The 26,226-nt window shown below is 34.7% G+C and overlaps 1 protein-coding gene across 3 annotated transcripts in view; it reads right to left on the reverse strand.

The window, feature by feature from the left end:
* Positions 1-412: 412 nt before the first annotated feature.
* Gdap2 (ganglioside induced differentiation associated protein 2) overlaps positions 413-26,226 on the reverse strand; it is a 117,169-nt gene continuing 91,355 nt past the window's right edge. For all 3 annotated transcript variants that reach the window (XM_076115789.1, XM_076115788.1, XM_076115787.1), the window contains exons 8-12: positions 7,164-7,317; positions 6,553-6,692; positions 6,278-6,332; positions 5,892-6,035; positions 413-5,447 (exon numbers count right to left, since the gene is read on the reverse strand). In XM_076115789.1, coding sequence (XP_075971904.1) covers positions 5,403-5,447; positions 5,892-6,035; positions 6,278-6,332; positions 6,553-6,692; positions 7,164-7,317 — 538 coding nt within the window. In that variant the 3' untranslated portion in view covers positions 413-5,402. The remainder of the gene's footprint in view (positions 5,448-5,891; positions 6,036-6,277; positions 6,333-6,552; positions 6,693-7,163; positions 7,318-26,226) is intronic.

The following is a 26,226-nucleotide window of genomic DNA, read 5'->3' on the forward strand; positions in this document are numbered from 1 at the left end:
TACAAAATATTTAGCTAAATGGTATTGTATAAATATAGAAAAAATGTGGTGTCAAGGCTGCCAAAAGCTGTCTGGAGTAGCGACAGAGGATACAGGACCATTAGGCATTGCTTGGTTTAAATTTTGGAGTAATATGTGGTATTTTATAATGTCATATATTGATGTTACCTGAAACTAGCCTTGGGACATGTTGAAGCCTCTCTGAAGGAATTATTTATTCAGACATACTCTTGTATTTTTTGGTTCAACACATAAATTATTTATATAATTTAAAATACTTCTGGTAATTATCTATTTGACTCATTCTTTCAACCTTGTTTCAAAGAAGTTTGAATTTTCGGATCAAAATAATGATGTTGCCTCTGGCTATTATTTTAAACAGGGAAGAAAAATAAGAAATAAAACCATAATATAGTAAATTAATAATTTTATTTTGTATTTGTTAAATATTTACATAGCCTATTTAATGCTCTATTTATTAATAAAATATGAAACTTAACCAACATTTGCTTGATCACATTTTGTTTAAATAACCCCTATATTAGCGTTACAAAATACATCGAATCGGTGACGTCACTTTACATTGTTCAACAGCATTAAACTTTGCAACACAATGACTTTAGAAAATAACAATAGTTAACACATCTAAGGCCTTGTTTTTGATGTAACTTTCTTACTTCTCTAGTGCGAACGATAAAACAATCACGATTGCAATATGAAGTTTTTGTTTATAATCCTAATCTCTTGGTGGATCCAGCACCATTCTTGTGAAGAACGTGGGAGTGAGCGTCGTCTATATTATCATATAATTTTTATTAAAGAGTAATTATTTCTAACTTCCGCTCTCTATCTTACAGTAAATAAAGTCGACGTGACTTTTATCGTAACTGTAAATTACATTTTCAAGGCCCTTAACGTATAACAATCTTCAAATCTACTAAGCAAACATTTTAATAGTACCTTACGTCACACTACTGCCATCTAGCGGTAAGAAATAATTACTCTTCAACGCTATAGTTTAGAAATCTAAATAATTAACAACACAGCATCACAATATACATTTCACACACCGCTACATTGCTTTATATATCGTATCGATAAATATTGAAGACTATAACATACTCCTTGAGAAACATTCTTATGATAATAACTGTATTAAAAATTGCAACATTCTCATTCATTCGACATACATACGTTTATGAACAACCGCACAAATCAGTCGTTTCATTACGTTTAACTGCGAAGTGCGGTAGATACGCAACGATCTGAGATAAGTACGATCACACGATCTGCTTTGAAAATCACTTATCGTTTCGTCCTAAGGTTTAGCTTGAACGAGCTTTTAGACTAATAAATATTTTTATATAACTTCATCTATGAGTTTGTATAATTTGACCCGTGATAGTCGCTAGCTTTAACTGTACCAACATTAACTTGATATTTTTATTTTTAGTCGTTGTTGATACAGAAGTGACGATTTCACTGGTCAATTCTACATAAAATATCTTAATTAGGCGGTTACACATTGAAAAACGTTTGAATTTCTGTGGCACAGTAGACAAAGAAAAATGTACGCTTTCACAGCGAAATAAGGTTCAAAGTTCCACGAAACATTCCACACACTTGCCATCATATAAATATACTATTTATTGTTAAACTACAGATTTGATATAATAAAGTTATAAATGTCACACGTTTGTTATCTCCTATTTCTATTTTAACAACAGCTTTAATTAACAATATGAAACAACTAATTTAATTTGAGGTACTTGGCAAACTTGACACTACATTGTTCATAAACTCTCAACGATGTTTTTTCACAAAACTTTCAGTTTCGTGGAACGAGTCACTGTGGAAAATTGGTGTTTATCATAAAAATACATCGAGATTATGAATGACAGTGTTTATGAATCGTTTTCTGACCTCACTTGCCAATTTAGCAGTTTAGTTTGAAAATCTTTTTATTATTATCAAATCTCAAAAACTGTGGCGCCTCTAGCGTATTTCGACGGAACTAACAAATTTTTAGCAAGCTTGTTTTTCGATACAGTCGTATTGGATGTAAGAAATCAAGAATTTTACAAAGACTTTCGGTATTTTTTTTACCTCCATAAACATTGTCACTCAAAGATATTTATTAAGTAGTAAGTGCAAACGCAGTAAGACTGTTAGATGTCCCGCGGGTATGGCACGTTGTCAGCCGTGTCGTGGCAGTGTACAGTAACTTGGCAACACTACACCATACGCACACAACTACTCACCACCATTAATTCACCATGCGTTTACGAATAACCACTTTTGTACTAAAAGATCTAGATTTTTAGGCATTTTATAAGATATTTTTCTCCCTAGTTGGTTTAAATATCCCACTGCTTAGCGAAGGTTTCACCCCTTCCCTTTCAAATTACCTCATCGGCGGCAACATCAAACTTTCTGAAATGCGTCCTGGTCATGGGACAGGATTTAAAATGATTCTTAGTTTGATGTTTGTTTGTCGTATGGTTAGTGGTCAACCTAGTATCAAAGTTGTTCAAGCCGCCCGGAAGGCCTTTGACGTGGCTTAACGACTGTTATCTTAGTAGACAGCAACCGGGACTGACTTTTAACGTGCCCTCCGAAGCACGGAGACGTCCAGTTCGAATACCACTATGCGGTCACCCATCTATGGAATGACCGCGCCAAGAGTTGCTCAACTCACAGATCGTTTACCGACCGGTGAGCGCAACTGGCTATGGGCGCCTCGTATTAATCATAATTTTCAATGACAAATTGATTTATCTTCAAGATAATATCAATGATAAATTATCAAACAAAATTCAATATAATGAAACTGTCTAAAAGTCTTTAGTACAAAAGTGGCATATCCATATAAACGTTTATATATAAATACAATACAACTACATCAACGTAGTGCGAGATGAATGTGGGCGTCCGCCGCAAAATCTTGCATAAATGTTCAACAGCATACATATTTACAACTAACATTATATACCGTAAGCCTATATTAAAATCTATTATGTAAAAAATTAAAATCTCAATATGCAAAAATTATTAAGCACCTTTATGTAAAAATTATATGTAATTCTAAATTTACTGAATGGGTGTACAACGGTTGACGCGAGGAGACGATCAACGTAAATATCAAATCTACGCGGTATTGCCACGAACAAAAATATTTACACACATTTTCAAACTCATTTTAATTTCAATATAACCTTTCAGCCACAGCTACAGTGAAGAACATCATGCTTGTTATGTCCGAAGGTGTGGGCAGTGTATTTCATACACCCATTTAGCCATTAACAATCTTAGTCCCAGGTAATAGAGGGCAAGCTTGCTCCCAGTAAAGTTGGCATACCTACATAAAAGTAAATTTGAAAATGTGCCATAAATATTTTTGCTTGTAACTTATACAAATGGTAAACGGTATTTAAAATAACGTATCTCCGCTACTCGCTAAACGAATACCCTGTCGGTTGAACAGAACGTCACATGCGGGCCATAGACAACACCGGTACGCAATACTACCAACATCACAATCCTAACAACTAAATTCAAACATTGTAACTTTGGCGTTTTACTTCTATTCTTCTCCCGTGAGCAGTAAGCGTTAGATTAAGTAGGTACATCAATAAAATGTCGGTATATTCATTCTATTTATATGAAAATATCGATTACAAAAAATAGCACACCTATGCGGCTCGAAAGTGTAGAGGTATTATTAATAGAGCAAGTAAACCAAGTCTGCTATACTATCTCTCGGTTAAAAAGAGATTATTATTTATTTATTTATCGTATGATAGGTCAACCTAGTGTCAAACGAAGTCGCCCGAAGGCCTTGACTTGGCTTTCAACTGTTTTCTTCATTGACAAGCACCAGGACCTACTTTGAACCTTCCCTAAGAACCCAGACGCTCAAATACCCTAAGCGGTCACCCATCCATATTGAATGTCTTCGCTAAAGGTTGCTTAACCCATTGATCGGGTACGGTACCGGTGAGCACAAATAGCTATGACCGCCTAATGATAGCTGAGAAAGGTATAGAAGTCAGTAGTTGTATAACATCTCTACTATTTCTCACTGGCTTTATATTTGTCTTTCCCGCTCTCTCAATAATACCTCTACGCTTTTAACATAATACACAGACGAAAAATATAAAAATTCTAACCTTTTATAGGTGGTATAGAACTATAGACTATAGACATCTCGGGGTTGCAAGAGTTAAAATACAGACATAATAAGAACATCTAATCGATAATATGTCTTAGATTAATAATTATAATTAAATAATATAAAAAATGCACCTCTAATACTAGATTACAAGATATATTTTCAACAATTTTCAACTTTTTTCTTTGGGATTTTTATTTCAATATTTGATGGGCTTAATTGAAATTTACATTGGTCGTTAAAATTTTGGATTTTTAGCTACTTGTTTCATTTTTAGGTGGATAGGTCCACCTACTACTTAATAAGTATGTGAATAATTTGGCTAATATTTAGGGTACAATACCATATTAATGACTACATCTAATTAACGATCATTCGATTCTCTGGACCCAACAGTTGTTTTGATATGTCACTGATAGGAATCTGAAATTTACATTACATTTTAAATACGCAAGAATTCGTGCGCCATTACATTTGAAAAGGTTTTATTTATATTTTATCAAACATTGAATAAAAATCCCACAGAAACTCTATAACAGCAGCCATTTTGAAAATCGAACAACCACTGTTTCAAAATTGGCTAATGACGTCACAATCCAGAATCTCATTGATCCAAATTTAAAACGATCACTCGAATTCCAAGTGCGGTGTTGCCAGCATACCTTTGTGAAGTCCCTACAAGTTCAAAATTACAAGCACAGTATTTCTCCGCCGATTCCTTTATTTAATAAATCGATCCTTAATATTATTATGTGTTGAATGGAAGCCGGCGTTACATGGAGAAATAGAAAATCACGACATCTAGTTCTAAGACAAATTTTTGAAAATGAACTTCAAAAACTACCATCAAATGACTATCGAAAACTGATTATAATTAATCTACCTTTACATAACTAATGCCCGGTTTCTGAGGCACATTTAGCGGTAGTTTATCCATCCAAAACTGTCATTTTTATAAGAGCTAAAACGCTAACGAATAGATAAACTACCGCTAAATGTGCATCAGAAGCCGGGAGCGAGTAGTTTAATCACATCAGTAACAAACATACAAATGTAAGTTTCGAGTGATAATTTTTGAAGTTCAAAATTACCCACAAGTGGAGAATGAAGCGTGTAACAACCCCGAAGTAGACACTAAGTACCCACAATGTGGGAGATGAGAAGCGTTACAGAGAGATGTTGGCAACACTCGGCCGATAGTACGTTTAACAATCAACAGATAACAGCGACCTTACGTGTTGTTCGTGTCGGGCTGGAAGTAATGGAGACCGTTTATCTGGAAAAGAGAAAATATTAAGATTAGATATGGAAATTATGGGTGTTTATGTAATTGCATAATGTGCTGCTGCGGGAAGGAATTAGATTTTCACTGAAAATAAATATTGTTAATTCATAAAAAGTAGTTCAGAGTTTATACATCAATTTCAAGACGTTTGAAAGTCTCGCGTCATTTAAGATTAATTCTTAGTCTTGGATCGAAATTCAACAACATTTTTTTTAAAACAACTCGTTCATTAAGAAATTGTATTGTCATCTTGTGTCGGTCTTTTGACACAGGCTCAAAAATATAAGTATATAGAAAACGTAAAAAAATATCGCACGTGGCAGTCGAACCATTGTGGCTAAGGATAGCAGCTTTGCTTAACTACTACGTCATAAGCATCGTAACACTTAAAAAACTATCTAATCTATCTATATAAGAGTAAAATATGATGTTTACCGTCATGTCATACTCGGTGACGAAGGCGGGCACCTCGAGCTGGTCGCGCGCCATGACGGAGTACAGGTACTCGACGCCGGGCAGGTTGTGCACCTTCGCCTTGATGGCCGGCGCCATGAACGTCGTGAACCACCACGTCATCATCTTTACAAGAAATCAGGTTTTATATAAATATAAAAATAATTGCAACCGAATTGAGAACCACCTCTTTTTGAAGTGAAAAGAAAAAATTGTGACAATAACTGACCATACCTTATTTTACGACACTATTACTTTTATGTTAACTAGAAGAAATGCATAAATGCTAAAATATTTTGACCATATATTTTTTCTTACCGTTCTTTAGTATTTAGAGTATGAATACGAGAAAAGTAATGTTTAGTTACCTTTGTCCAAAATGTGGGATGTACAATGTAGAATGCTTTCAGGTTCTTCTTATATCTGGAATAAGAAAACAACAAAATCAAAAAAGGGCAACTTTTGTACATAAAACAACAAAGGTAGATCTTACTACTGCAGTCGACGAAAAGTACCTTGCAATTACAATTTAGAGTAGCCAAACCGGCAGAACTAACTTCAGCCACTCTAAATTTCCTCATAAAAGAATAATTATAAAAACAAAGTTATTATATCAATGTATATGTAAGCATGGTGTGTTTACTTGTAAGGCAGCACGGTGTAGACCTCCTTGAGCCAGGAGAAGGGCGGGTGGTTGGTGGAGGAGGCGAGCGTGTGGAAGTACGCGATCACGTAGTCGCCGCGCACGATCGGGTCCAGCAGCTTGATCAAGTACAGGAGCGCCTGGAACGTACACACGACTTGGTTAAATGCTAATTTGTTAACAATAGTACTTACATAAATATAACCACTGACTCTTATGATGTAAGGATATCCAAGAAAAACGGACACGTTAGACCTTTTCCAGTTCAATTATGAGTGAGGATAGGGCTATTTTGCTTAAAGCAGATTTCAGATTGAATCCGATAAATTTACATAAAACCATCTATGTAAAAAATTGTCTTTAAACCTTAAATTATATGTAAAGTACCACAATTGACAGATTTAGATATTCTAAAAGCTAACGTTAGTACTGTTACTATTTATATTTCATTATTTTGGAATCATATCACAGGCAAGCTTAACGACATTGCATAAATCAACAGCCCTAGCTGAAGCCTGGACTTAGTGTCTTACACACATTCTTGCTTAGTATCTTTGACACGAAGCAATCAAAGAAATGGCTGAAGAAAGCTCATCGTATGTTATTCTCACCTTATCCAAATCGATATCACTGATGGGGAACCACTTGCCGATGAAGACGACCACGGGTCTGCCGAGTCTGTCCACGCCACTCTGATACAGGCAGCCGATGCCCGAGATCTCGCTCAAGTCCTCTGTGCGCGCGCGACGGAGAAGCCGCTCATATCTGTAACAAGAGATAGATAGGAATTAGTTTAACTGTCGATAATAGTAGCAGAGGAGAGTTAGGAGACATGTCCGGTTTCCGAGGTACAAATTCAAACTGTTCAAACGTTAAAAAAGGCAATCCTAAATTGACGGATTGAAGATTACCACTATGCCAGTTAAAAATATGATACACGTAGAATTTGAGCAATATCCGAAGATAATAGCGTTACGCAAAGGTAGATCCAGAATTTGTTTTTGCTACACATCTTTAGGGAATGAAGAAGTTGTAGAAAAAAAGTGTTCTTAGTAATACTGCTTTGCCCTTGAGAGGTATATATCAGATTCTTTGGATACAGCCTTCATATTGCGTTGTTGTTTATTATAATCGTGGAAATCTGTTTACAAAATGAATATTGAGGACGACGACAATACTTATGGAAGTAACTCTTTCCTCTATACTCATAAGCAGTTCCCTAAAAATTCATTCTGGTCAACAAGTTGCCAAAAAAAATAAAGCTCTCATCTCACTAAGTAAATTGAATGCTAAAATCATACCAAATAAAAAATATTTCTCGCAAATAACCTCAAAATAAATAAAAACATCCCGCGTAATAAGAATAAAAATATTGTTAATGTATAACCAATAAACATAACTATATTTAGGTGAAACCTTGGCCTAAAAAGCTTGGATGCGTGGCCAGTTTATTTTGATCTTTGAGTGCGTATATACTTGCTGGTATAAGGTGTCAATGTATCGTGGTTTTTTTGGCTGTGTTATGTGGGCAAACAGTTCTATTTCGAGTTGTAATATCCATCACATTGACGTAAGTAGCTATTAGAGGGTGAAACTAATAAAGGGAAAGAATGTGCTTCGGAGTTCATGTTTTCTGTTAGATTTCAAGGTATTGTCTGTAGCGAGGTTATTTAAGAATCACTGCTGTTTTAGTGTGGTCATAAAAGCTTCAGGAATTGACGAGGTTATGTTAAAGCAATGGTTTAAATGTATAAAGTGTGTTTCTCATGAAAAATGGCTTTAAATTGTGAAGCGGACTTTTTAAATTATTTTCATAAAACATAGTTTTTGTCCATAAGCAACATTTTATATTATTTTTCCGTGGAAAATATCGGAAAATTGCACGAAATTGGAATTCCTTTGAGAGAACTAGAGGTAAGAATTTACTGAAAGTGAAAATAGAGAAAAAAACTTGTAATAGAGTCAGAACATTGTTGATGGCAAAACGTGGGGTGTATTTCTTACACTCCTGACTATGCCTTCGGGTATAAAAAGCGGCATATTATGTATGTATGTAATCGATTTAGAGTGACATACTACCTACTTACGTTATTTACGAGTATTATTAATAGGTTTTCATCATAATAAACCAATGTCTTTTATAACCATAGATATCAATAATCGTAAAATATAGGTATAAATCAGTAGAACGTCTGTTTCGCGTGTATCAAAGTCATTGCCATTAGTGCGATGCATAATGTACGTACAATCAGCTTGGAAAATGTTAGTCAGTTATGTTATTTAGGTCTCTGCCGTTAGTTAAACAATGAACATTTTGAAGACTAGTATAGCGTGTTTCAAGTGGTGTAAGCGTTGGAAATATGTCACATTCTGCCGCTATCAAGTTTGATACCCGGTTGACAAAATACTGTGATGTAATGAAGAAAAATTTGGTTCCTTGGAATTTTCGTTTGTCGAATAATATTCTTTTTTATACAAAGCAAAAGACAACTCCCGCCCCAGAAGTTTTGTGTCGCGGGGACTTTAACAAACATACAAACAACGGACACAAAGTTCCAGATCCGAATTTACTACATTTTTGTGCATCACACAAATAATTGTTCTGTGTGGGAATCTGCCCGACGCAAGGTAGCCACTCAAAATTCTAAAATGTATCAAAATAATGTAATATGTTTCAAATAATTGCAGTTAACCAACATGAAATTAATTTCAAACATTTCTAATTGCAACAGTAACTTGCAGAGCGTATATTTCAAGTGAATAATACGGTCTTGCGACTATACGAACTTTAAATACAGTCTAAGGCTTTTGTAGTTGCCTGTATTGGCAAAGTGATACGAGATAGCGAGAATGGCACGCGTTCAAAGCACATCATATGATTTATATCATACATGCAGTAATATTGCATCACTTACGATACGCTCTAGTAAGTTTGTATTCAAATTACATGTATATTTGTATATTTCATATAGCTTGACACTTTTATTGAAGCGAGTACAAAGTATTGAATTCAGATATTAAAACGTGAGTTAAAAATGTAAAGGCTTCTTGTGAATCTATCTCAGTTCTTTCATTGCTAGATCGACTGTGAAATATTGACGACAAAGTAAGTAGAAATAGGTTTATTACAAAATATTTGTATTACTTCAAAGATACAATTTCTTAGACGATAGAAAACAATACTAGCAGCCCTGTCAATCAACCGTCACTCAATATATGAAATTCTTCCGTTACTAACTGACTGACCGATGGACAACGCACAGCCAAAACTACTGAACGTAGAAACTTGAAATTTAAGTATGAAGATTCCTTAGGAAGTGTAGACGAGCACTAAGAGAGGATTTTTGGAAATTTCATTCTGAAGGGGGTAAAATTCCAGGCGGGTAAAGCCGCGGGCAGAAAGCTAGTTCTACAACATGACCCGAAGGTTCTAGTTCGAAGATAGTTGACATTGCTAGTCCACTCCTCACACAAGGTTGGCTAAACGCTTAACCTAGCTAAGAGAGAGTTGTGCCTAGAATCTGTCGATCGTCTCACTTTAAAAACTCCTTACTCACAATGCTTGTGTTTGATCAATGTTATTAATAAAACATGCATTGTTTATACAGTAATAAGTAGGTATAAAGATAAATTAGTCGTTTCCTGTACATCTGTAAAAAAATATTTACTCGATGATTCTCAATGACGGAACAAAGGAAGTTTTGCGTCAATGAACAAAATGTATTTAGTTTAAAAATACTTTAAATAAACGAGTCCATATTTGCTCTGAACACATACATTATCTTTACAAACAATACATTTCACCGAAACAGTGACAGAAAATGTCGTAGAAGCTGTTTTTCTTTTGTTTTAGGGTACTTGTACTATGGAATCTGTCAAACAATTGAAAATTACCCTGAATCAGGAAAAAATTACGAAAACAACACTGAATGAATGAGCACAAATTTCAAAATATACGATTAACCATTTTTAACAGCGTCATTTAATAGCAATATTGTTAGGGTTTTAGCTACTAGGTCTTTATAATTTGGAGAGCTTTCTAAATTTATTTTCTTTCGTAGAATGACTTGGATTATCGATTAAGCTACAAAAACCCTTTGGAACAACATAAATTTGAACAGCTTTAGGAAAGGACTTTTCGGAGATGACCTTGAAAGACACAAGCCAGTATGTATATTTTAAAACAAAAAGAAGGAACAAACAAACTGTTGCGCCTCTTCTTAGTAAATATTAGTATAAGAATTAAAATATTTGATATCTTGTTGATTACGGAACCGCATTGCGCTGTTTGTGTTAAATTTAGCCTCGTTCAAAATATACTCGCGATAATAAGGATGTTTGGTATTGAAGTATTCAGTTGGTTCAGAATAGTAGGTACAGTCAGAGACAAAATATGTATACACAGTCACATATTAACCGCATTTTGATGAATGAAAGTATCAAATATTTTTTTTTGGCTCTTGGCCGTTGACACTCTAACGTGTAAAAATGTTGGACTGTAAGTCATATAACGTTGAACATAATAAACAAATTGCAATAAGGATCCTTAGATTTGGCTCAACTATGCCTATAGATTTCATTACTCTTTAGAGATTATATTAAATAAGCATTTTCGAGACTTGGCTTCTCTTTAACATAATGTTTTTGGTAGGATTAATTTGCCTAGCGACTTGTTGCTATATTGAGTGTGATACACAAAGTTAAACGGCTTGCTATGTTATTAAACGAGGAAAATAGTATATTTATTTACCGTAAGTGATATTTACTTGTGCAAACGATACAAGTTAAACAATACGATTGATTGAGATCGGTGTTAAACATTTCCGCAAAACAGTTTCTTGTAGTTTATGATACAAAACTGAGGATATTATGGACTGTTAACTAGACCTGGATGCCTGGAGAATTGAAGGCCAACTTGATTGTGTAAGGTTATCATTATTATTTATATAGAAATAAACTACTTCTTTATTTCCACAGCCTCGAATCTGCGAACCCAGATGATGATTTTCACTTGTTTAAAGAACTAGGGGCGCATTTTAAACGCTATTTGACACAATATAACCTGAGCATATTTTTCACTCATATCCTATCTCGAAAATGTGTTGGTGAAAACTGATAGACGTGGCGAGAGGACTTTTTTTAATAATATGTAGTGGTGAATAGATGCGTGTGAGTGACAAACGACAGTTGTAGCCGCGACATCGACCACGCATTCCTGCAGACCTATCTTTAGCTGTAACCTATATTTAAAATAGCACATCAATGAAACAGCACATTCACGAATCATTTTGTATAAAAGATACATACACAACATCCTCTTGTTATACCCGAAGGAGTAGGCAGAGGTGTATGAAAAAACATTCACCATTTATAATGTTAGTCCCATGTAATAGAGGGCAAGTGTTAAATTTAGACATGTTACCAAATTCCGAACTGCTATTGTGAATAAACATATGTAGTACTAATATTATAAAGCTGAAGAGTTTGTTTGTTTGTTTGTTTGTTTGTTTGAACGCGCTAATCTCAGGAACTACTGGTCCGATTTGAAAAATTCTTTAAGTGTTAGATAGTCCATTTATCGAGGAAGGTTATAGGCTATATATCATCACTCTACTACTCATAGGAGCAGAGTACCAGTGAAAAATGTTACAAAAACGGGGAAAATTTAGACCCATTCTCCTTATGTGACGCAAGCGAAGTTGCGCGGGTCAGCTAGTGTAGTATAATTTGAAAAAGGCCGATAGCATTTTGTTCGGCCTTGAAATCGAACACGGAACCTCATGTTTAGCAGTCAGATATACTACCGAATGCACTACAGAGGTATTTGCAGCGTATAAACTTTATTTATAAACGTTTCCTTACACGTGGGTGTTCAAATATGTTATTTTTAAAAGGTTTGACGTCACACCACACTGGAACTGTGTCATCAGGTGCATTTAACTCAAGAATGCATTACCGCAATTAAAAGGCAATGTGTTTTAATATTATAATTTAGCTATTTATATTTTATAGTGCGTTTTTATAGTTTGTCATTTATTGTAAAGTATTACGGAAAAACTTGTGTTAGAATCGTAAACTGTTTGGAATATAAATATAATATTTTTTTAGTGTTTAGTGCATAGATCTACAATCGAGTACAAGTAAAAAAAGTGCAGGTGACTGCAAACTGCATCATCAAACTGCAATCGACTTCACTAGAAAAGACCTAAGCGTGCAGTCACTTCAGTCAGAATAGAGTTGTGTGCAGTTTGCAGTCTTACCATTTTGGACAAAGTTTTTTCATTTAGAAGAACTTTAACTCAAGCATATTACTGTAATAGTTTAGTTAATTGATATCTTATCAATAAGTTTCTTGCCTCTGTTATTTTAAAAATAAATTTCAGCTGGCAGTATTACGGTGTTTCACCGTAGAGATCTTCAACATAAGCAAGTAAGTTAACGATTCACTTAATCGGTAACTTATGCTAGCACAAAGTTCATTGCCTCTTTAGTTCTAAAAAAACATGACACGTCCATGTAATGTTACAATGTAAGATGACGTATCGTCATTACAAAATATTTCAGTATTAGTATTGATATGCAAATATCCTCTGAATCATACTATTACACTATACGTATGCTATTTTTATCGCTACCTAATTTAGTATAGAATGTTGTGGGTGTACAATTGCGTACAGAATTATTTATATGGTGAGAAGATGAATTTAATTTGCAGACTGGATGCATCAATAGTCTTAAGCTAGGAAATTTAGGGTTTTACATAATTTTTAAATATTAGCTTATGCCCACGTATTTGTGCAAGTGAAAACTTTCCTAGGGTAGAAAGCAAAACACATAGGATGTTAATCCAGGTTGTAAGCTATCAGTTTTCCAAGTTTTATTAAAATCCGGGTGTTGTTGTAAAAGAGTACCAAACATACATAACTGCATCCATCGATCCATTCTGACAAACTTTCGCATTTATAATATTAGTAGGATTACATAAGAATTAACACGATCATGTTTTTTTTACTCTGGTGTGCTTGACGTTTCGGCGCACGTTACACAGGCCTATTGCAAGTTGAGTAAGCTGAATGTGACTAAAGGATATGATGGCTATTATGTATTTTTAATTGTATAAGAAATACTGCACGTGTGTTTGATTACGACAAGGAAAAATATACTATTAAACAATAATTGTTTTTAGGCTTAGCGTTGTTATTTTTTTCCTGTCAGCGATCTTACAACAGTAATTATTCTTTAAAGAGGGACGTTTAAAATGTAATAGTATGAATATAAATTAGCAGTAGGTAGGTTTAAAATTGAACCAATTTATAATCGTTCGTTACTTAGAATCAAGGCTGAGCGTATTGATAGTTACATAATTAATTATTAGCAAATACGTAACGCAATAAACAGCTCTTACATGTCGGCCTTGTGATCTGTATCTGGGGGCACGGAAGTGCCCCCGCAAGTCGAGCAAAAAAAAAGCGGCACGGCCGTAACATCCTTTTCTCGAAGCAATTCGGGCTATTTTTGACACCCCTATAATTTCGTAGTGGATAAAACAAGAAGCCTGGATTTTCAGCAACTAATCAGTCATTGTATAAACACGGTATATTTAAAATTTCAGTCAATTTGAACCAGTAGTTTAAGAATGACAACTTGTTAAAATTTTGAATTTTGTCACTCACTGATTCACTGACTCACTGACTCACCGATCATCAAAAGTCTAAGGTACTTCTAGCAGACTTAGAAGCTTAAAATTTAGAATACAAATAGGGTTTAGTGTCTTAATCATGGGAAAAATTCAATATTTTCTAATTTCGGTCAAGTTTTCTAAATACACTAACTGCAACAATAACTTTGTAATCCCATATAAATGTATAAGATTACAAGGTTACATTTGCAGTTAATGAATTAAATTATTATTTCTGTAGAAAATAAAATAAATAGGTGTAAATATGTATCTACTATATGAGACATAACGGGAGGGGGTATAGGGTGGGTAAGGGTGTTTAGCCCATGAAACTGAACAACATTCCCATAGGAAAATATGTTGAATTATGAAAAAAATACGGCTTTCCATACAAATTGGACTTATGTTTGCTCTATTCGCTCTACAAAAAGAAGTGAGATGCCATCAAAAACATTCTGTAAAAACCTCAAGTCTCGCCGTAAAAAGTTGTGAGATCTATATAATACCAAGTCGATTAATCTATTTAGTCTCTACTTAAAGGACCTTCTGTCTTAAGTTATTACGTATGTTATTATCATGCCAATTAAAAAAAAAATACCTTTAAAACAAATAGATCGACTTGGTCATCGCAAGAAAACACAAATTCGCCATTAACATTTCAGGAGCATTAACTTCTCGTCATGCTGTGTAGTGTGATACATACTAATAATCAAATCATGCGATGGCCAGGTCGGTCTACTTGTTTTAAAGGTATTTTTTTTTTAATTGGCATGATAATAACATACGTAATAACTTAAGACAGAAGGTCCTTTAAGTAGAGACTAAATAGATTAATCGACTTGGTATTATATAGATCTCACAACTTTTTACGGCGAGACTTGAGGTTTTTACAGAATGTTTTTGATGGCATTACTTAGTACAGGATATTATGATCAAATCTTTATATTAAATCCTGTATAAAAATCTCATTAAATTGCTTGTGAATCTGAAACTTTTTGCTGGCAGTGAGTAGTTAGATCAGTGAAATTTAAAACTTGAAGAGATAATTCCAGAAACGGAACAAAAAAGCATGTAAAATTTGAGTTTCAGATGTTTTTACGTGTATTATCTGTTTAGTGTTAATAAGTATTGCATGAAACTTTCACTTTAAACACGATTGTCACGAATAAATAATTTTGTTTAGAAATTATTATAAACGTGTGGCACGATCACTCTATAAAAGACTAAGTAATAAACAACGTTTTGCAACAATAACGAGCACAAATTGTAGAAGAAAACGATCCTATAAATTCTTAAAAGGTTTGCTTGTTCCATACACGTGGTACTATTAGAACTACCATATTATATTTTAATGTGTGAGATTTATTTTGAACAAGAAAGGTGATTTTTTTGCTCCAGAGAGATGATATTATATCGCCGTTTTATAATCCAGATTTGACAAGGGTTGCTTATCAAAACTTTAAACATTCATTTATACGGAATTTGTGTCACTATGACTTACGACTAGTGAATGCAATCCCGATCTCGCGGGATCCCGATCTCGCGAGATCCCGTGTATTTTTTCGGGATCAATCCCGAAGCATAATATGACGAGATCCCGTTCGGGATTGTCGGAGAGGGCATTTTCAGCAGCTGGCTACATTGCAATAGGCTTAAGATGCCGATTTAGAAGCTCGTACTATTGATACACTTTGTATTTTAAGAGGCTACTTTCAAAATGCCATGTGATTACTTTTTATTTTGATCTCCTGGAGCTACACCTACTTTTTTGATTATGTTCATGTTATTACACCTGTTAATTATGTTACGTTGTTAGTAATATTGAAAAATAAAGGCTTTTATTTTCTTTCAAATAATAATTTATTGCATTCACCACACTATCACATACATATTACATTAAACAAGCCGTTCGAATTGTATTATTTTTACTAACTAGACGGGATCCCGAAAATCTCGGGATCCCGCGGGATTGATATTTCTGATCGTGAGGGATCTCGAGTTGACGATCTCGAGTCGGGATTGCATTCCCTACTTACGACATAACAGGTCGGGAAAAAGTCTTTTCGCATTATAGTATGTATGAACTTGTAATAAAATCTCTTTGGCTTCAAGAATCACAAATGAGTACACGGTTCATTAGGTTTCTTTCAGTGAGCTCGTGAGGTACCCAAATATCGAGCTTTATTGTGTAGAGAAAATATTTTATTACAAGTTCATCCATACTATAATGTGAAAAGACTTTTTCCCCGACCCGATATAATAAATAATAAATAAATATAGTGGGACAATTCACACACGGTCATTTGATTCCAAACTAAGCAGAGCTTGTACTATGGTAACCAAATAACTGATAAACATACTTATATACTTCTAAATACATACTTATATAGAAAAATTCACAACCAGGCTCAGAACATATACTCGTGCTCATCACACAAAGATATGTCCCGGGTGGGATTCGAACCCACCACACGCGGCGCTATTATATCATTGATGCTTAGTTCAATCTGTACATAACTCATGCCAAAGTTGGTTCTTGTGGGAAATGAGCTATTGTACCACGGTCACGGCACCCTTGAGGTGTTAAGGTCATGATCGCCAATGTTATGAGAGTATCGTGAGAGTGCTAATGTTGTAAAATACCCATAACCAAAATTACGACTTGTTCAAAATTCTCACGTGTTTAAAAGTAGGGAAATATACCCAAAGGTATTAAATTACAACCACGTTTCGCCATTAACAATGTTAGTCCTATATAAAGGGGGTACCCTATTGTCATTTACCGGGGTACGTTACCAAACTCTGCTCTGTCATTGAGAAAATTCTAACGTAAATTAGAAAAGCCCAACAGCACTTTGTCCGTCTTATGTGCGTATTATGTATCTCAGTTGTCAACTTAACGTCAAATTGATGGTCACTATTTATCAATATATACTAGGTTATAGTCTTAACGTAACATGTTAATCACCTTAATGTTAGGGAGAAAACAATGTGCAGCAAATTCAAATAGTTGTTAACTGAGATACATGATAGCCCCCGTGGAATCGAACTTGAAACCTCATGATCAGCAATAGGATACATTACTAACTGCGCCACAGAGAGGTTTAACTACAATAACAATATTGATCTATCATAAGAAGTAACGCAGTAATATCTAGTAGCAACTGCCCCTTCAGTGTCAATGCTAAGTGCATTATGACGTCACAGCGCCTCGCCGTATATTTATTTACAGTTGAAATACTAGTGCCAACTCCCTTGAGCTTGCTCTTCCATGACTCATTCTGAATATTGAAGTAGGTCGAGAAATGTGTGCGACGTTTTAGATTTAATGTTGCATAGTAAATAGATTATGTTCGTGCAGAACAGATACATAACGTTTTCGTACATACATAAAATATGGAGATAAAAAAGAAGATTCAAATTCTAGGTACTTATTGTATAGGAAACAAACACTATTTAAAGGAACTATGACTGCAAAAATTGCGAACTCCATGTTCGAAACCAAAACTTACCATCGCTTTTTCCACTGAACATAATATTAATTTATTGCAATTCGGAATTCGGTAATGTAGTTTAATGAATTGCAAAAGGTGGCCTTTATAAAGGAATCTGTAAGCTATTATATATAATAATAATACATATAAGTATGTAATAAAAATTGTACACTTATAATTAGTGGGCAAATAGTTTTATATAGCAAAAAAATCTAATCTAGATAAGGGCTCATTTTATCTGAGAAGTAGTACGACCTTAAAAGAATGGCATTAAACTGGAGATCTGCATACAATGACATCATTATACTTGTTAGACGTATAATTAAATATTATCTGAACATCAGCTGATGTCACTAACTAAGACACTAGCTGAAACGCTTGTTTATAATAAAATAGAAGAGGTTTGAAAACGAGGTTTGTACATACAAATCATGCACGCCGATTGTAACCAAAATCCAAAATATTTTTTTTGAACCCATTACTGTCCCACAGCTGGGCAAAAATAATAAACCAAAATTAATATTAAACAAATTAGTGCTTATTGTGACAATCAAAGTCAATCTCTTTTCAAAATTAAACTTCCCTAAAAGTATGGAGATACTTTAACACATTCATCAGATGCGTCACAGTTGTGTGTGTTGAAGGAATATTTACTACTGAATAATTTTCAGAAAAGCTATTGATAGATCATAGACAGCTGTATCAATAAAAACAGTTTAAAATAAACTACAATAAAAACACAATCGAGGTCGCCACGATAGCGTCTTTGCAACATCAATATCTTGTGGATGTAGGATAAAATATCTGAATAATTCCTGGGTCAAATCTAAACTACAGACAAACTGATAAATGATGTATCGAGACCTAACCGCAACCAGACTTAAAACAGAACTCCTACAGGTGATAATAACAAAAAAAAATGTTTCGACAAACATTAAAGGTTTCGATGATGCTGACCAAAGCCCTTGTATTTTACAGACAAAAGTGAACTAAATATTAGGAAAAGCTGACTCCAGTACACTCAAACGCAATCTATGAAAGTAGCTACAACTACACTTATAGCATCAACAAACTACAAACAGCTCAGAGTACACATTGCGATGCCCCCGCTGTGGTCTGCGGGGTGGCGGGCGCCGGGGGGAGGGGGCACAGTCTGGCGCCGCGCCACCGTGCCGCCCGCCCATTGACGTGTGACGTCATACCTTCAGCAGCACCGACAGCGAGTAACAAGCTTTGTTTGACGACGGGAGTTTGTTTGACGTTGTATTTAGACTGAGGTATACGTATTTGGTTGTGGGATTGTTTGGAAAACTAGGAGCGAGTTTGTGAAACGTCAAAGCTTTGGAAAGCGCCTCAGTACAGGGTAAAGGGAATGGAAAACACAGCAGAAACACAACTCGCGCTGGTTTCTAAAACCTAAAAGAAAGGTATACATATTGAGCTGCAGAAATGGATGTATGTTGTCCAATAATTTTATTCATAAAGTGGACCCAGACCGCACCCTGTTGCACTCCAAAACAAAACTGTTATCCTTTACCTCTCATCTACAAGCAAAACAAAATCAAAATCAAAGCGTACCTTTCGCTCCGTTATGTCAGTGATCAATAAACTAACAAATTACAATAATACCAAACTATTTGAAAACCAGACAAAGCTTAAAGCTATTAAAAAACTTCGGCATAATACACCTATTTTTACAACAACGTAAGGTTTGCTCACACATATTCAGTTCGACATTAATTGGCCTTGCTGTTCGGCAAAACATATATGTAAATGAATGTTCGAGAAAAATGCCGTCCGACTTTGTCACGCCTGAATGTTTAAACAGAATTGTGACGATCAGGAATGAACTACCCGATCGGCACAAGCCGAACAAAATTAAATGTAAGTTGCTGTAATTACTTCGAGTCGGTTTTGCAGTTCGATAAAAACTGCCGAACCGAATATGCCGACCCGAATGTATGTGTATAAAGCCTAACATTTTCTCATTGCGTGGGCTACCAAGCTTTGCTTGTCAAATTACTGGCTATAGAAGCACATTCAGGCAAACTCTCCACAGAAATTGTATACGTGATCGGAATAAAACGAGTCTGAAAGTGGCCCTCAAATTACAGATATTCTAGAAAATACTTTTATTATTAGATACGTTTATGTATTGAAGCTATTGTTGTTGCTTTGTTTTATTGTGTTTTGGGAAGCTATTGTGGGCCTTGTAATCTTGGTACAGGTCTTCAATTTGTCATTATCGAAGTCGTTTCATCAGTTTGATACTGTTCATCTCCCTATTTGATGTCAAAGTTTACCCAGAATCTATTATCTCTATATCTCTATGAATAATTATTAAGATTTCTAGATTTTATTTTTACTATTTTGTTCAGTAGTCTTATCATCACATTAACAACAATATTTAATTAGCAAGAATTCCATTATCACTTACAATCTTAGTACTTTGAACTTCGTTCCACAAAACCACATTCATTTGTTGACATTAAAAAAGAAACATTCTAAATATTTTCCTAATTAACTTTGCAACGTAGAAAGAACGCGTCAAGGCTAGACGTAATGACGTCACGATACAAAAAGCTTTCATACGAAAGTTAGTGCATATAAAAATGTGGGTATATAACATTCACCTTCAACATTTAGGAGGCGGTCCACAGAATTGATGACGACATAAACTTTGTAAGGTTTATCGTTGTCTAGTCTTTATGGGCTTTCAAGGAGACTCGCGAATGTTTAGAGGTTAGACATTGGCTTATTGACGTTTTGAATTTTCAGTTTCAGTTATGATGTAAAATGTAACGACTAAGGTATAAGGTTTTTCGCGTCTTTTAAATATTTAAATTACGTTATATAATTTGGTAGTTAAGGATGGTGACATATATTTAATATCGATCGGTTATCTAAAAATTAGACATAAAGACAATCCATTCCCAGTCGCTGATAAAAATTAAATGAAACTAAAAATATAATAGTAAACAGTATAGACTAAACGCAAAAATCACTACTTTTAAGAAGATATTTCATTTTTATTAGCGCAATCGTAAGGTTTAGATCCTGTCTTCACTCTCATAAAAGGTTATCTAGACGTCTATCGCTTTCCTTTACTTCATCGTTTACTATCGAATTTGAGAAAACTAGAACATACGACCGGCTCTAGAAAGATCTGCGCCTATGATAGTTAATGTCCAATATAACGCAGTTGTATACAAGACGATGCGAGACGCAATGTTAATACGATCGCCGCTCCAATTCCGTGGAGCCGGGTCAAGTCTGTCGTTATTGAGTTTTCGGGACAATATAAATATTTTATATGTTAACCTACCATTCGTAGATACGTATCAATGTTTTGTAATAGCGATTACATTTGTAGGTTATTTCTTTGGAGCATTGTGTGTTGTTCAAGGCAGTCGAAAGCCTTTGACAGGTCTAAGCGACTACTCTTAGAATTTTTGTAGTTTAGAAAAGTTAATCGTTTGTTTGCTTCTACTAGAGAATTTGTTCTATAAAAGGTCATTAAAATTATGTTTTACTAGTTTCTGCTACAGATTTCGTAGGCGTTGAAATATTTTTAGCAATTTTCTGCCTAATCTCGGATTAAAAAGAAGCCTGTGTTAATAAGGGATAATCTAGTATACTCGTCTACAAAGCGTATTCGCTAGTTTGAGAGTATAACAAAGAAAGTTTACGTCTCATAGTAGCTACACGGTTTCATATCAACTTTCGTCAATTTATACCACAATTGAGTGCGGTGTCAGGTACCATAACCGCAGCACGTGACTTGCACATGCAAATATAACATTATATGTAACTATAGCATGCAATCTCGCAAGTATGCAGTCTGCGGTCTTGACTGGCGATACAGTTTACATTAACATTGACCTGTGATAGAAATTGATTAATATGACTGAGGCCTTGTGTGAGTGAAACGAACTAGAAATAATACTAGGTAGGATAGTGGATAAAAAAACGAGAAACGTTGTATTTTTACTCTCTTCTTTTTGGACATGCATAGTCCCTAACCCGCACTTGGCTAGCGTGATGGATTTTGAACCATTCGTTCGGGAGACCTTTGCCTAGCAGTAAAACAGATAGGGTTAAATAATATCTTTATACCGTCACGTGTTTTACTTATAGAAAGAAGGTAGCAGTAATGAAACAATTGTACTTCAGGATCAGTCTGTCCAATAAAGAGTGTATCATCCTAATGAGATTTTATACCAATAGGTTATCAAGCAAAAGTCCATTTAAGAGCAGTTTGTTTCATATTTCTCCCATATTACAAGCCTACATAAATTATAATTATCATGTCCAAGGTTACACGAGACAATTTCAAAGTACACATCACTAGAATTACAGTGATGCATTAAATATTCAGTGCCTTAAAACCTCAGGCATCCAATTAGAGTCGGTGTATAAAATATGATGTTGGTACAATACAAGGGTGCCCTTGGGACCCACTTGGGAGACGTTCCAGCTTATGGCTGTGGACCTACTTATTTGCATGCTTCGCCTTTGTGAATGTGGATGTCTTTAAGGATATTTTGCTCATTGTATAGGTTTTTATTTTAGATAATTTTTTGGCAATGAGGAATTTTGTATCGTTTCTAGTAAATTAGGTAAGATTTTAAATAATTCACTTGCAAATAAATTGTGAAAATTGTTACTATTGAGGCCAATTCGGATATAAACTATCCGCTATTTTCTATGGAATAGCATAGAAAATAGCAGATAGTGGAATAGCGGATTGGTGTGATCGGAGCAAAGCGGGCTCCAAATTTTCTCAGTTATTCATCAAATTAAATTATTTATTACAGAAAAAAGACCTCAAGCAAATTAAATATAGAATCAGCTATAACTGTTCCCAATTATCATAATTAAATAAATATCTAATCGAATTTATTTGGGGATGATACACTATAAAGTTCCGATACAAATAAATATCGTACAGACTAAGCAACAATCGAGACGTCAATGACATTGCTACTCTTAAAAGCAGAGAGAGCAAAGACACATATGTATAACAATGACACTGATATATGCTCTATACATGCGTGTATACAAAAACTGTACATAATGTGAAATGTATCCGTCTAGCATCCATACAATCGAGAAACCGTGAAACTGTTCGTGAGGAAAGTTGTCAAGGTAGTTTAGTAGCAAAATGTTCGTCTTTCTGGTAGAGATAGTGTTGTTGGTGAGGTTTTCAAAGGCATGGCTAAAAAGTAATTTTTTGCTCTTTTTAAACCTATCACTGTCCCACTGCTCGACAAGGGCCTTAGGGTTAGGCTTTGAGTCCACCACGCTGGCTTAGTGCGGTTTGGGGAGTTTGTTTAAAAGTGCATAATTTATAAAAAAAATTGAGGTAAGCAAAAAATGTATAAAACTGTGAGATAATAATGAGACTAACACCAGGGTTTTCACCGAGGGTAAAAAATGTCTAGGCTCTAAATTGTGTCATTTTGTAGGGTACGCATTTTGCATGAGATTTCGTGATGCGATTTTAGGGTTTCTGACTTTTCATAAAGAATGATAAAGCTTTTAAAGTAAGCAAAATTTATTGGAAATAACCTAGTTAAACATGGAGTTAGATATGGCGAAAGAAGTTAAGTTCTGCTTGTTAATTTGAAGTCATATGGTGGAAATTTAAGAATGTTTTATTACTTAACACGTATACTAAAATAAAACCTGCAGTAAAATACAACGAGAGCGTGTACATTAATTAATAAAGAGCGGCCACGAGCTCGCAATTACACGGTCGCGTAATTAATGTCAATAATATAACAACTATTAGCGACTGACTGTGGACTGTACAGTTAACGTAAGAATATACTAAGTCACATTTTTAAACCCTTATTTTGTAGGAAAATATCAATTGTACTATTGAGAAAGGTCAACAAACAAACACAGTGATTGTTAATTCACTATTTCCATTAATAATAATACTCCAATACTAATACTAATAACGAGCCAAAAGTTTTATTGAATACCAAAATCAGTCAAAAGTACTTTTGACCATATGCAATAATATTTATGGAGCAGGGTTCCGGCGACATCTTCAAACTCTCGTTTATTTAATTTTCGCCTTTTTTGATTTTAAATCATGTCGCCAGAGTTTGACAGATTTTGCTGGTCAATAGTACTTCTGACTGGTTAAGAGTTTTGACGAAAACAAATACATATATTTGGCGCTGACTGTACTTGTTATAATTAAGTGTGTGTAACTGGTGTACAAACAATGTACGCTTGTTTGAGTGGTAATAAATAATGTTGGCAGTTACTTTACTGCTGGTTTGGTTACTGCTATGTCACGATATAATCGACCTGATAAACGCTATATTCGTGATAGCGAAATGAGTATTAATTCGGGTAACCCAAACCTGTCTAACAACGGTGTTAAAAGTGATTGTTTGTTACTTAAAAAACTATTCACACTTAAAAAGCCACTATCGTAATTCGACTTTTAGAGCTATTACGCACTGTCGACTGGTCGCTGGCGACTCGGTCGATGGCGACTGTGACTTACTATAGTTTATACAGGTGTTTACGCACTTGGTCGTCGATCGCCCGGGCGACTCGACGACTCGCCGCGTAGTGGCGACGTACAAGCGACTGCCGGTCGCCGGCGACCAGTCGACAGTGCGTAATAGCTCTTATATGCTTTCATAACTAGGTAACATCGTCGTTTCAAAGACATACGTTCAGACATACGTTGACAGTATTTTGAGTTAAAAGTTGTGGTATCTTTAGTTCATCTCTTTCGAATAACCTGTAAATTTCGCTATTTCATCAATAATTGTCGCATAGTCAAATTTAAACAAGATTAGGCATAGCCTCTCTCCATTCTAAGTACCTAGACCAATTTTTACCCGACTGTACAACACAAAGGAGGATTACGTGTTTTATAACAATAAGTTTTATAACCAAAAGGCCATAAAAACATTGTTTTATTTACATAGCTATTTTCTACTTCCATACTCACTTTTCCTCAGCAGTCTCCTCCACGGGTGGTTGCGGCGCGTGCGTCGATAAGTCCGGCAGTTCGACTGCCATCGTGTCCATAGCCATGATTGTAATATTACACTTATGTTCTCAATAACAACATATGTCACTCACTGTTAACGTCACTATGTTTTATTATATTTGATTTTTTAATGTAGTTCTATTGGTAGAAAACGAATAATTAATTCTTTGCCAGTTTTAAATACTTTAGGTAGAAAACTGATAAGTAAATAGGCGTTAGAAACGTTTGTTATATGTAGTATGCTCAGTAGAAGGCCTTATTTGAATCGGATTTGGATAGAAGGAGGTTATTTTTGACCAAAAAGAACGAAGAAATGTATGTAACTCCGAATTTGACGTTCTTGACAGATGACGTTTATGGAGGATCTGTCAAAAACGTCAAAATGATTCCACGAGTTAATATATCTAACGTTGGGAAGTTGGGTATGAAGACTTATATTGTGCTTTGTTGAGACAAAGAAAACATCTGTATGCATTTGCAAATAGATTTTATGAACGTCAATGATTGAAATATGCATACGAATAAAAAAAAATGTATCTGGTGAGTGAAATAGCATCCAGAAAAAGAATTGAAGGTTATCGATCCTGAATCCCAAAATTAAAAACGTGTAGTACATTTGTTCTTTCACCAAAGAATGGCAATTGAAAGTTTGAGTATTCTTTGTTTCGTGACGCAAAAGTGAAATCAATACTTAATACTTCTTTGTTTTATATGCAGCAGTGAGTCAGTAGGATGACGTTATATTGCATTTAAATTGTGATATTATAGACAAATAAATGAGCAAATTGCATCATTTGCAACGAGAGAAGCGTTAATTCATTTGTAGGAGACAATCTCTAATACTACTGACCCGATTTTCGTGGTCAATTTTGTATCCCAAAAAGACGGAAAATGGCTTATTTTAAACCTTAAATGAAGAGTAATGATTAAGTTTCTAAGTACTAGTCTTCGCAAGAGGCTCACATGACAATTCAAACAGGTTATTTTTATGAGCGCAAAAACTAAACAAAGGCAAACTTTGACATTCAAATATGCTCGTAAAATGTAAATATATGATTTATGTTATTTACCCAGACTTTACATATATGTGCTCAAGTCTACATCAGAAATACTTGTGGTCTCACAGGTTAAATTTAGAGGTCCTATTCAAGTCTACCTTACTTTGTTATTCAGTCTTATTTTTAAACTTTATTTTGATTGCTTTTGCATTGTTTTTCTTATTCTTAAGAGAGTTATATTCCTAGTAGCTAGCGCTAGCCCCGTTCCTGGGCCGAAAAGTGGGAATAAATTCCCAGGTGTCACCCTGGAAGACAGGACTAGAGGAGTTTACTGGGAATATAATTTAAGAAACAAGGAACATCCACTATAAATGGGTATAAATCTTCGCATTTTACAGAAACACTAAAGGCGTTTACTATAATTTCTACCTAAATTAAGTCTAAGTTCTAAAAACTATTACTATGATATTACGACTACCA

Source organism: Anticarsia gemmatalis, chromosome 6 (genome assembly GCF_050436995.1).
Source record: "Anticarsia gemmatalis isolate Benzon Research Colony breed Stoneville strain chromosome 6, ilAntGemm2 primary, whole genome shotgun sequence".
Lineage (NCBI taxonomy): Eukaryota > Metazoa > Arthropoda > Insecta > Lepidoptera > Erebidae > Anticarsia > Anticarsia gemmatalis.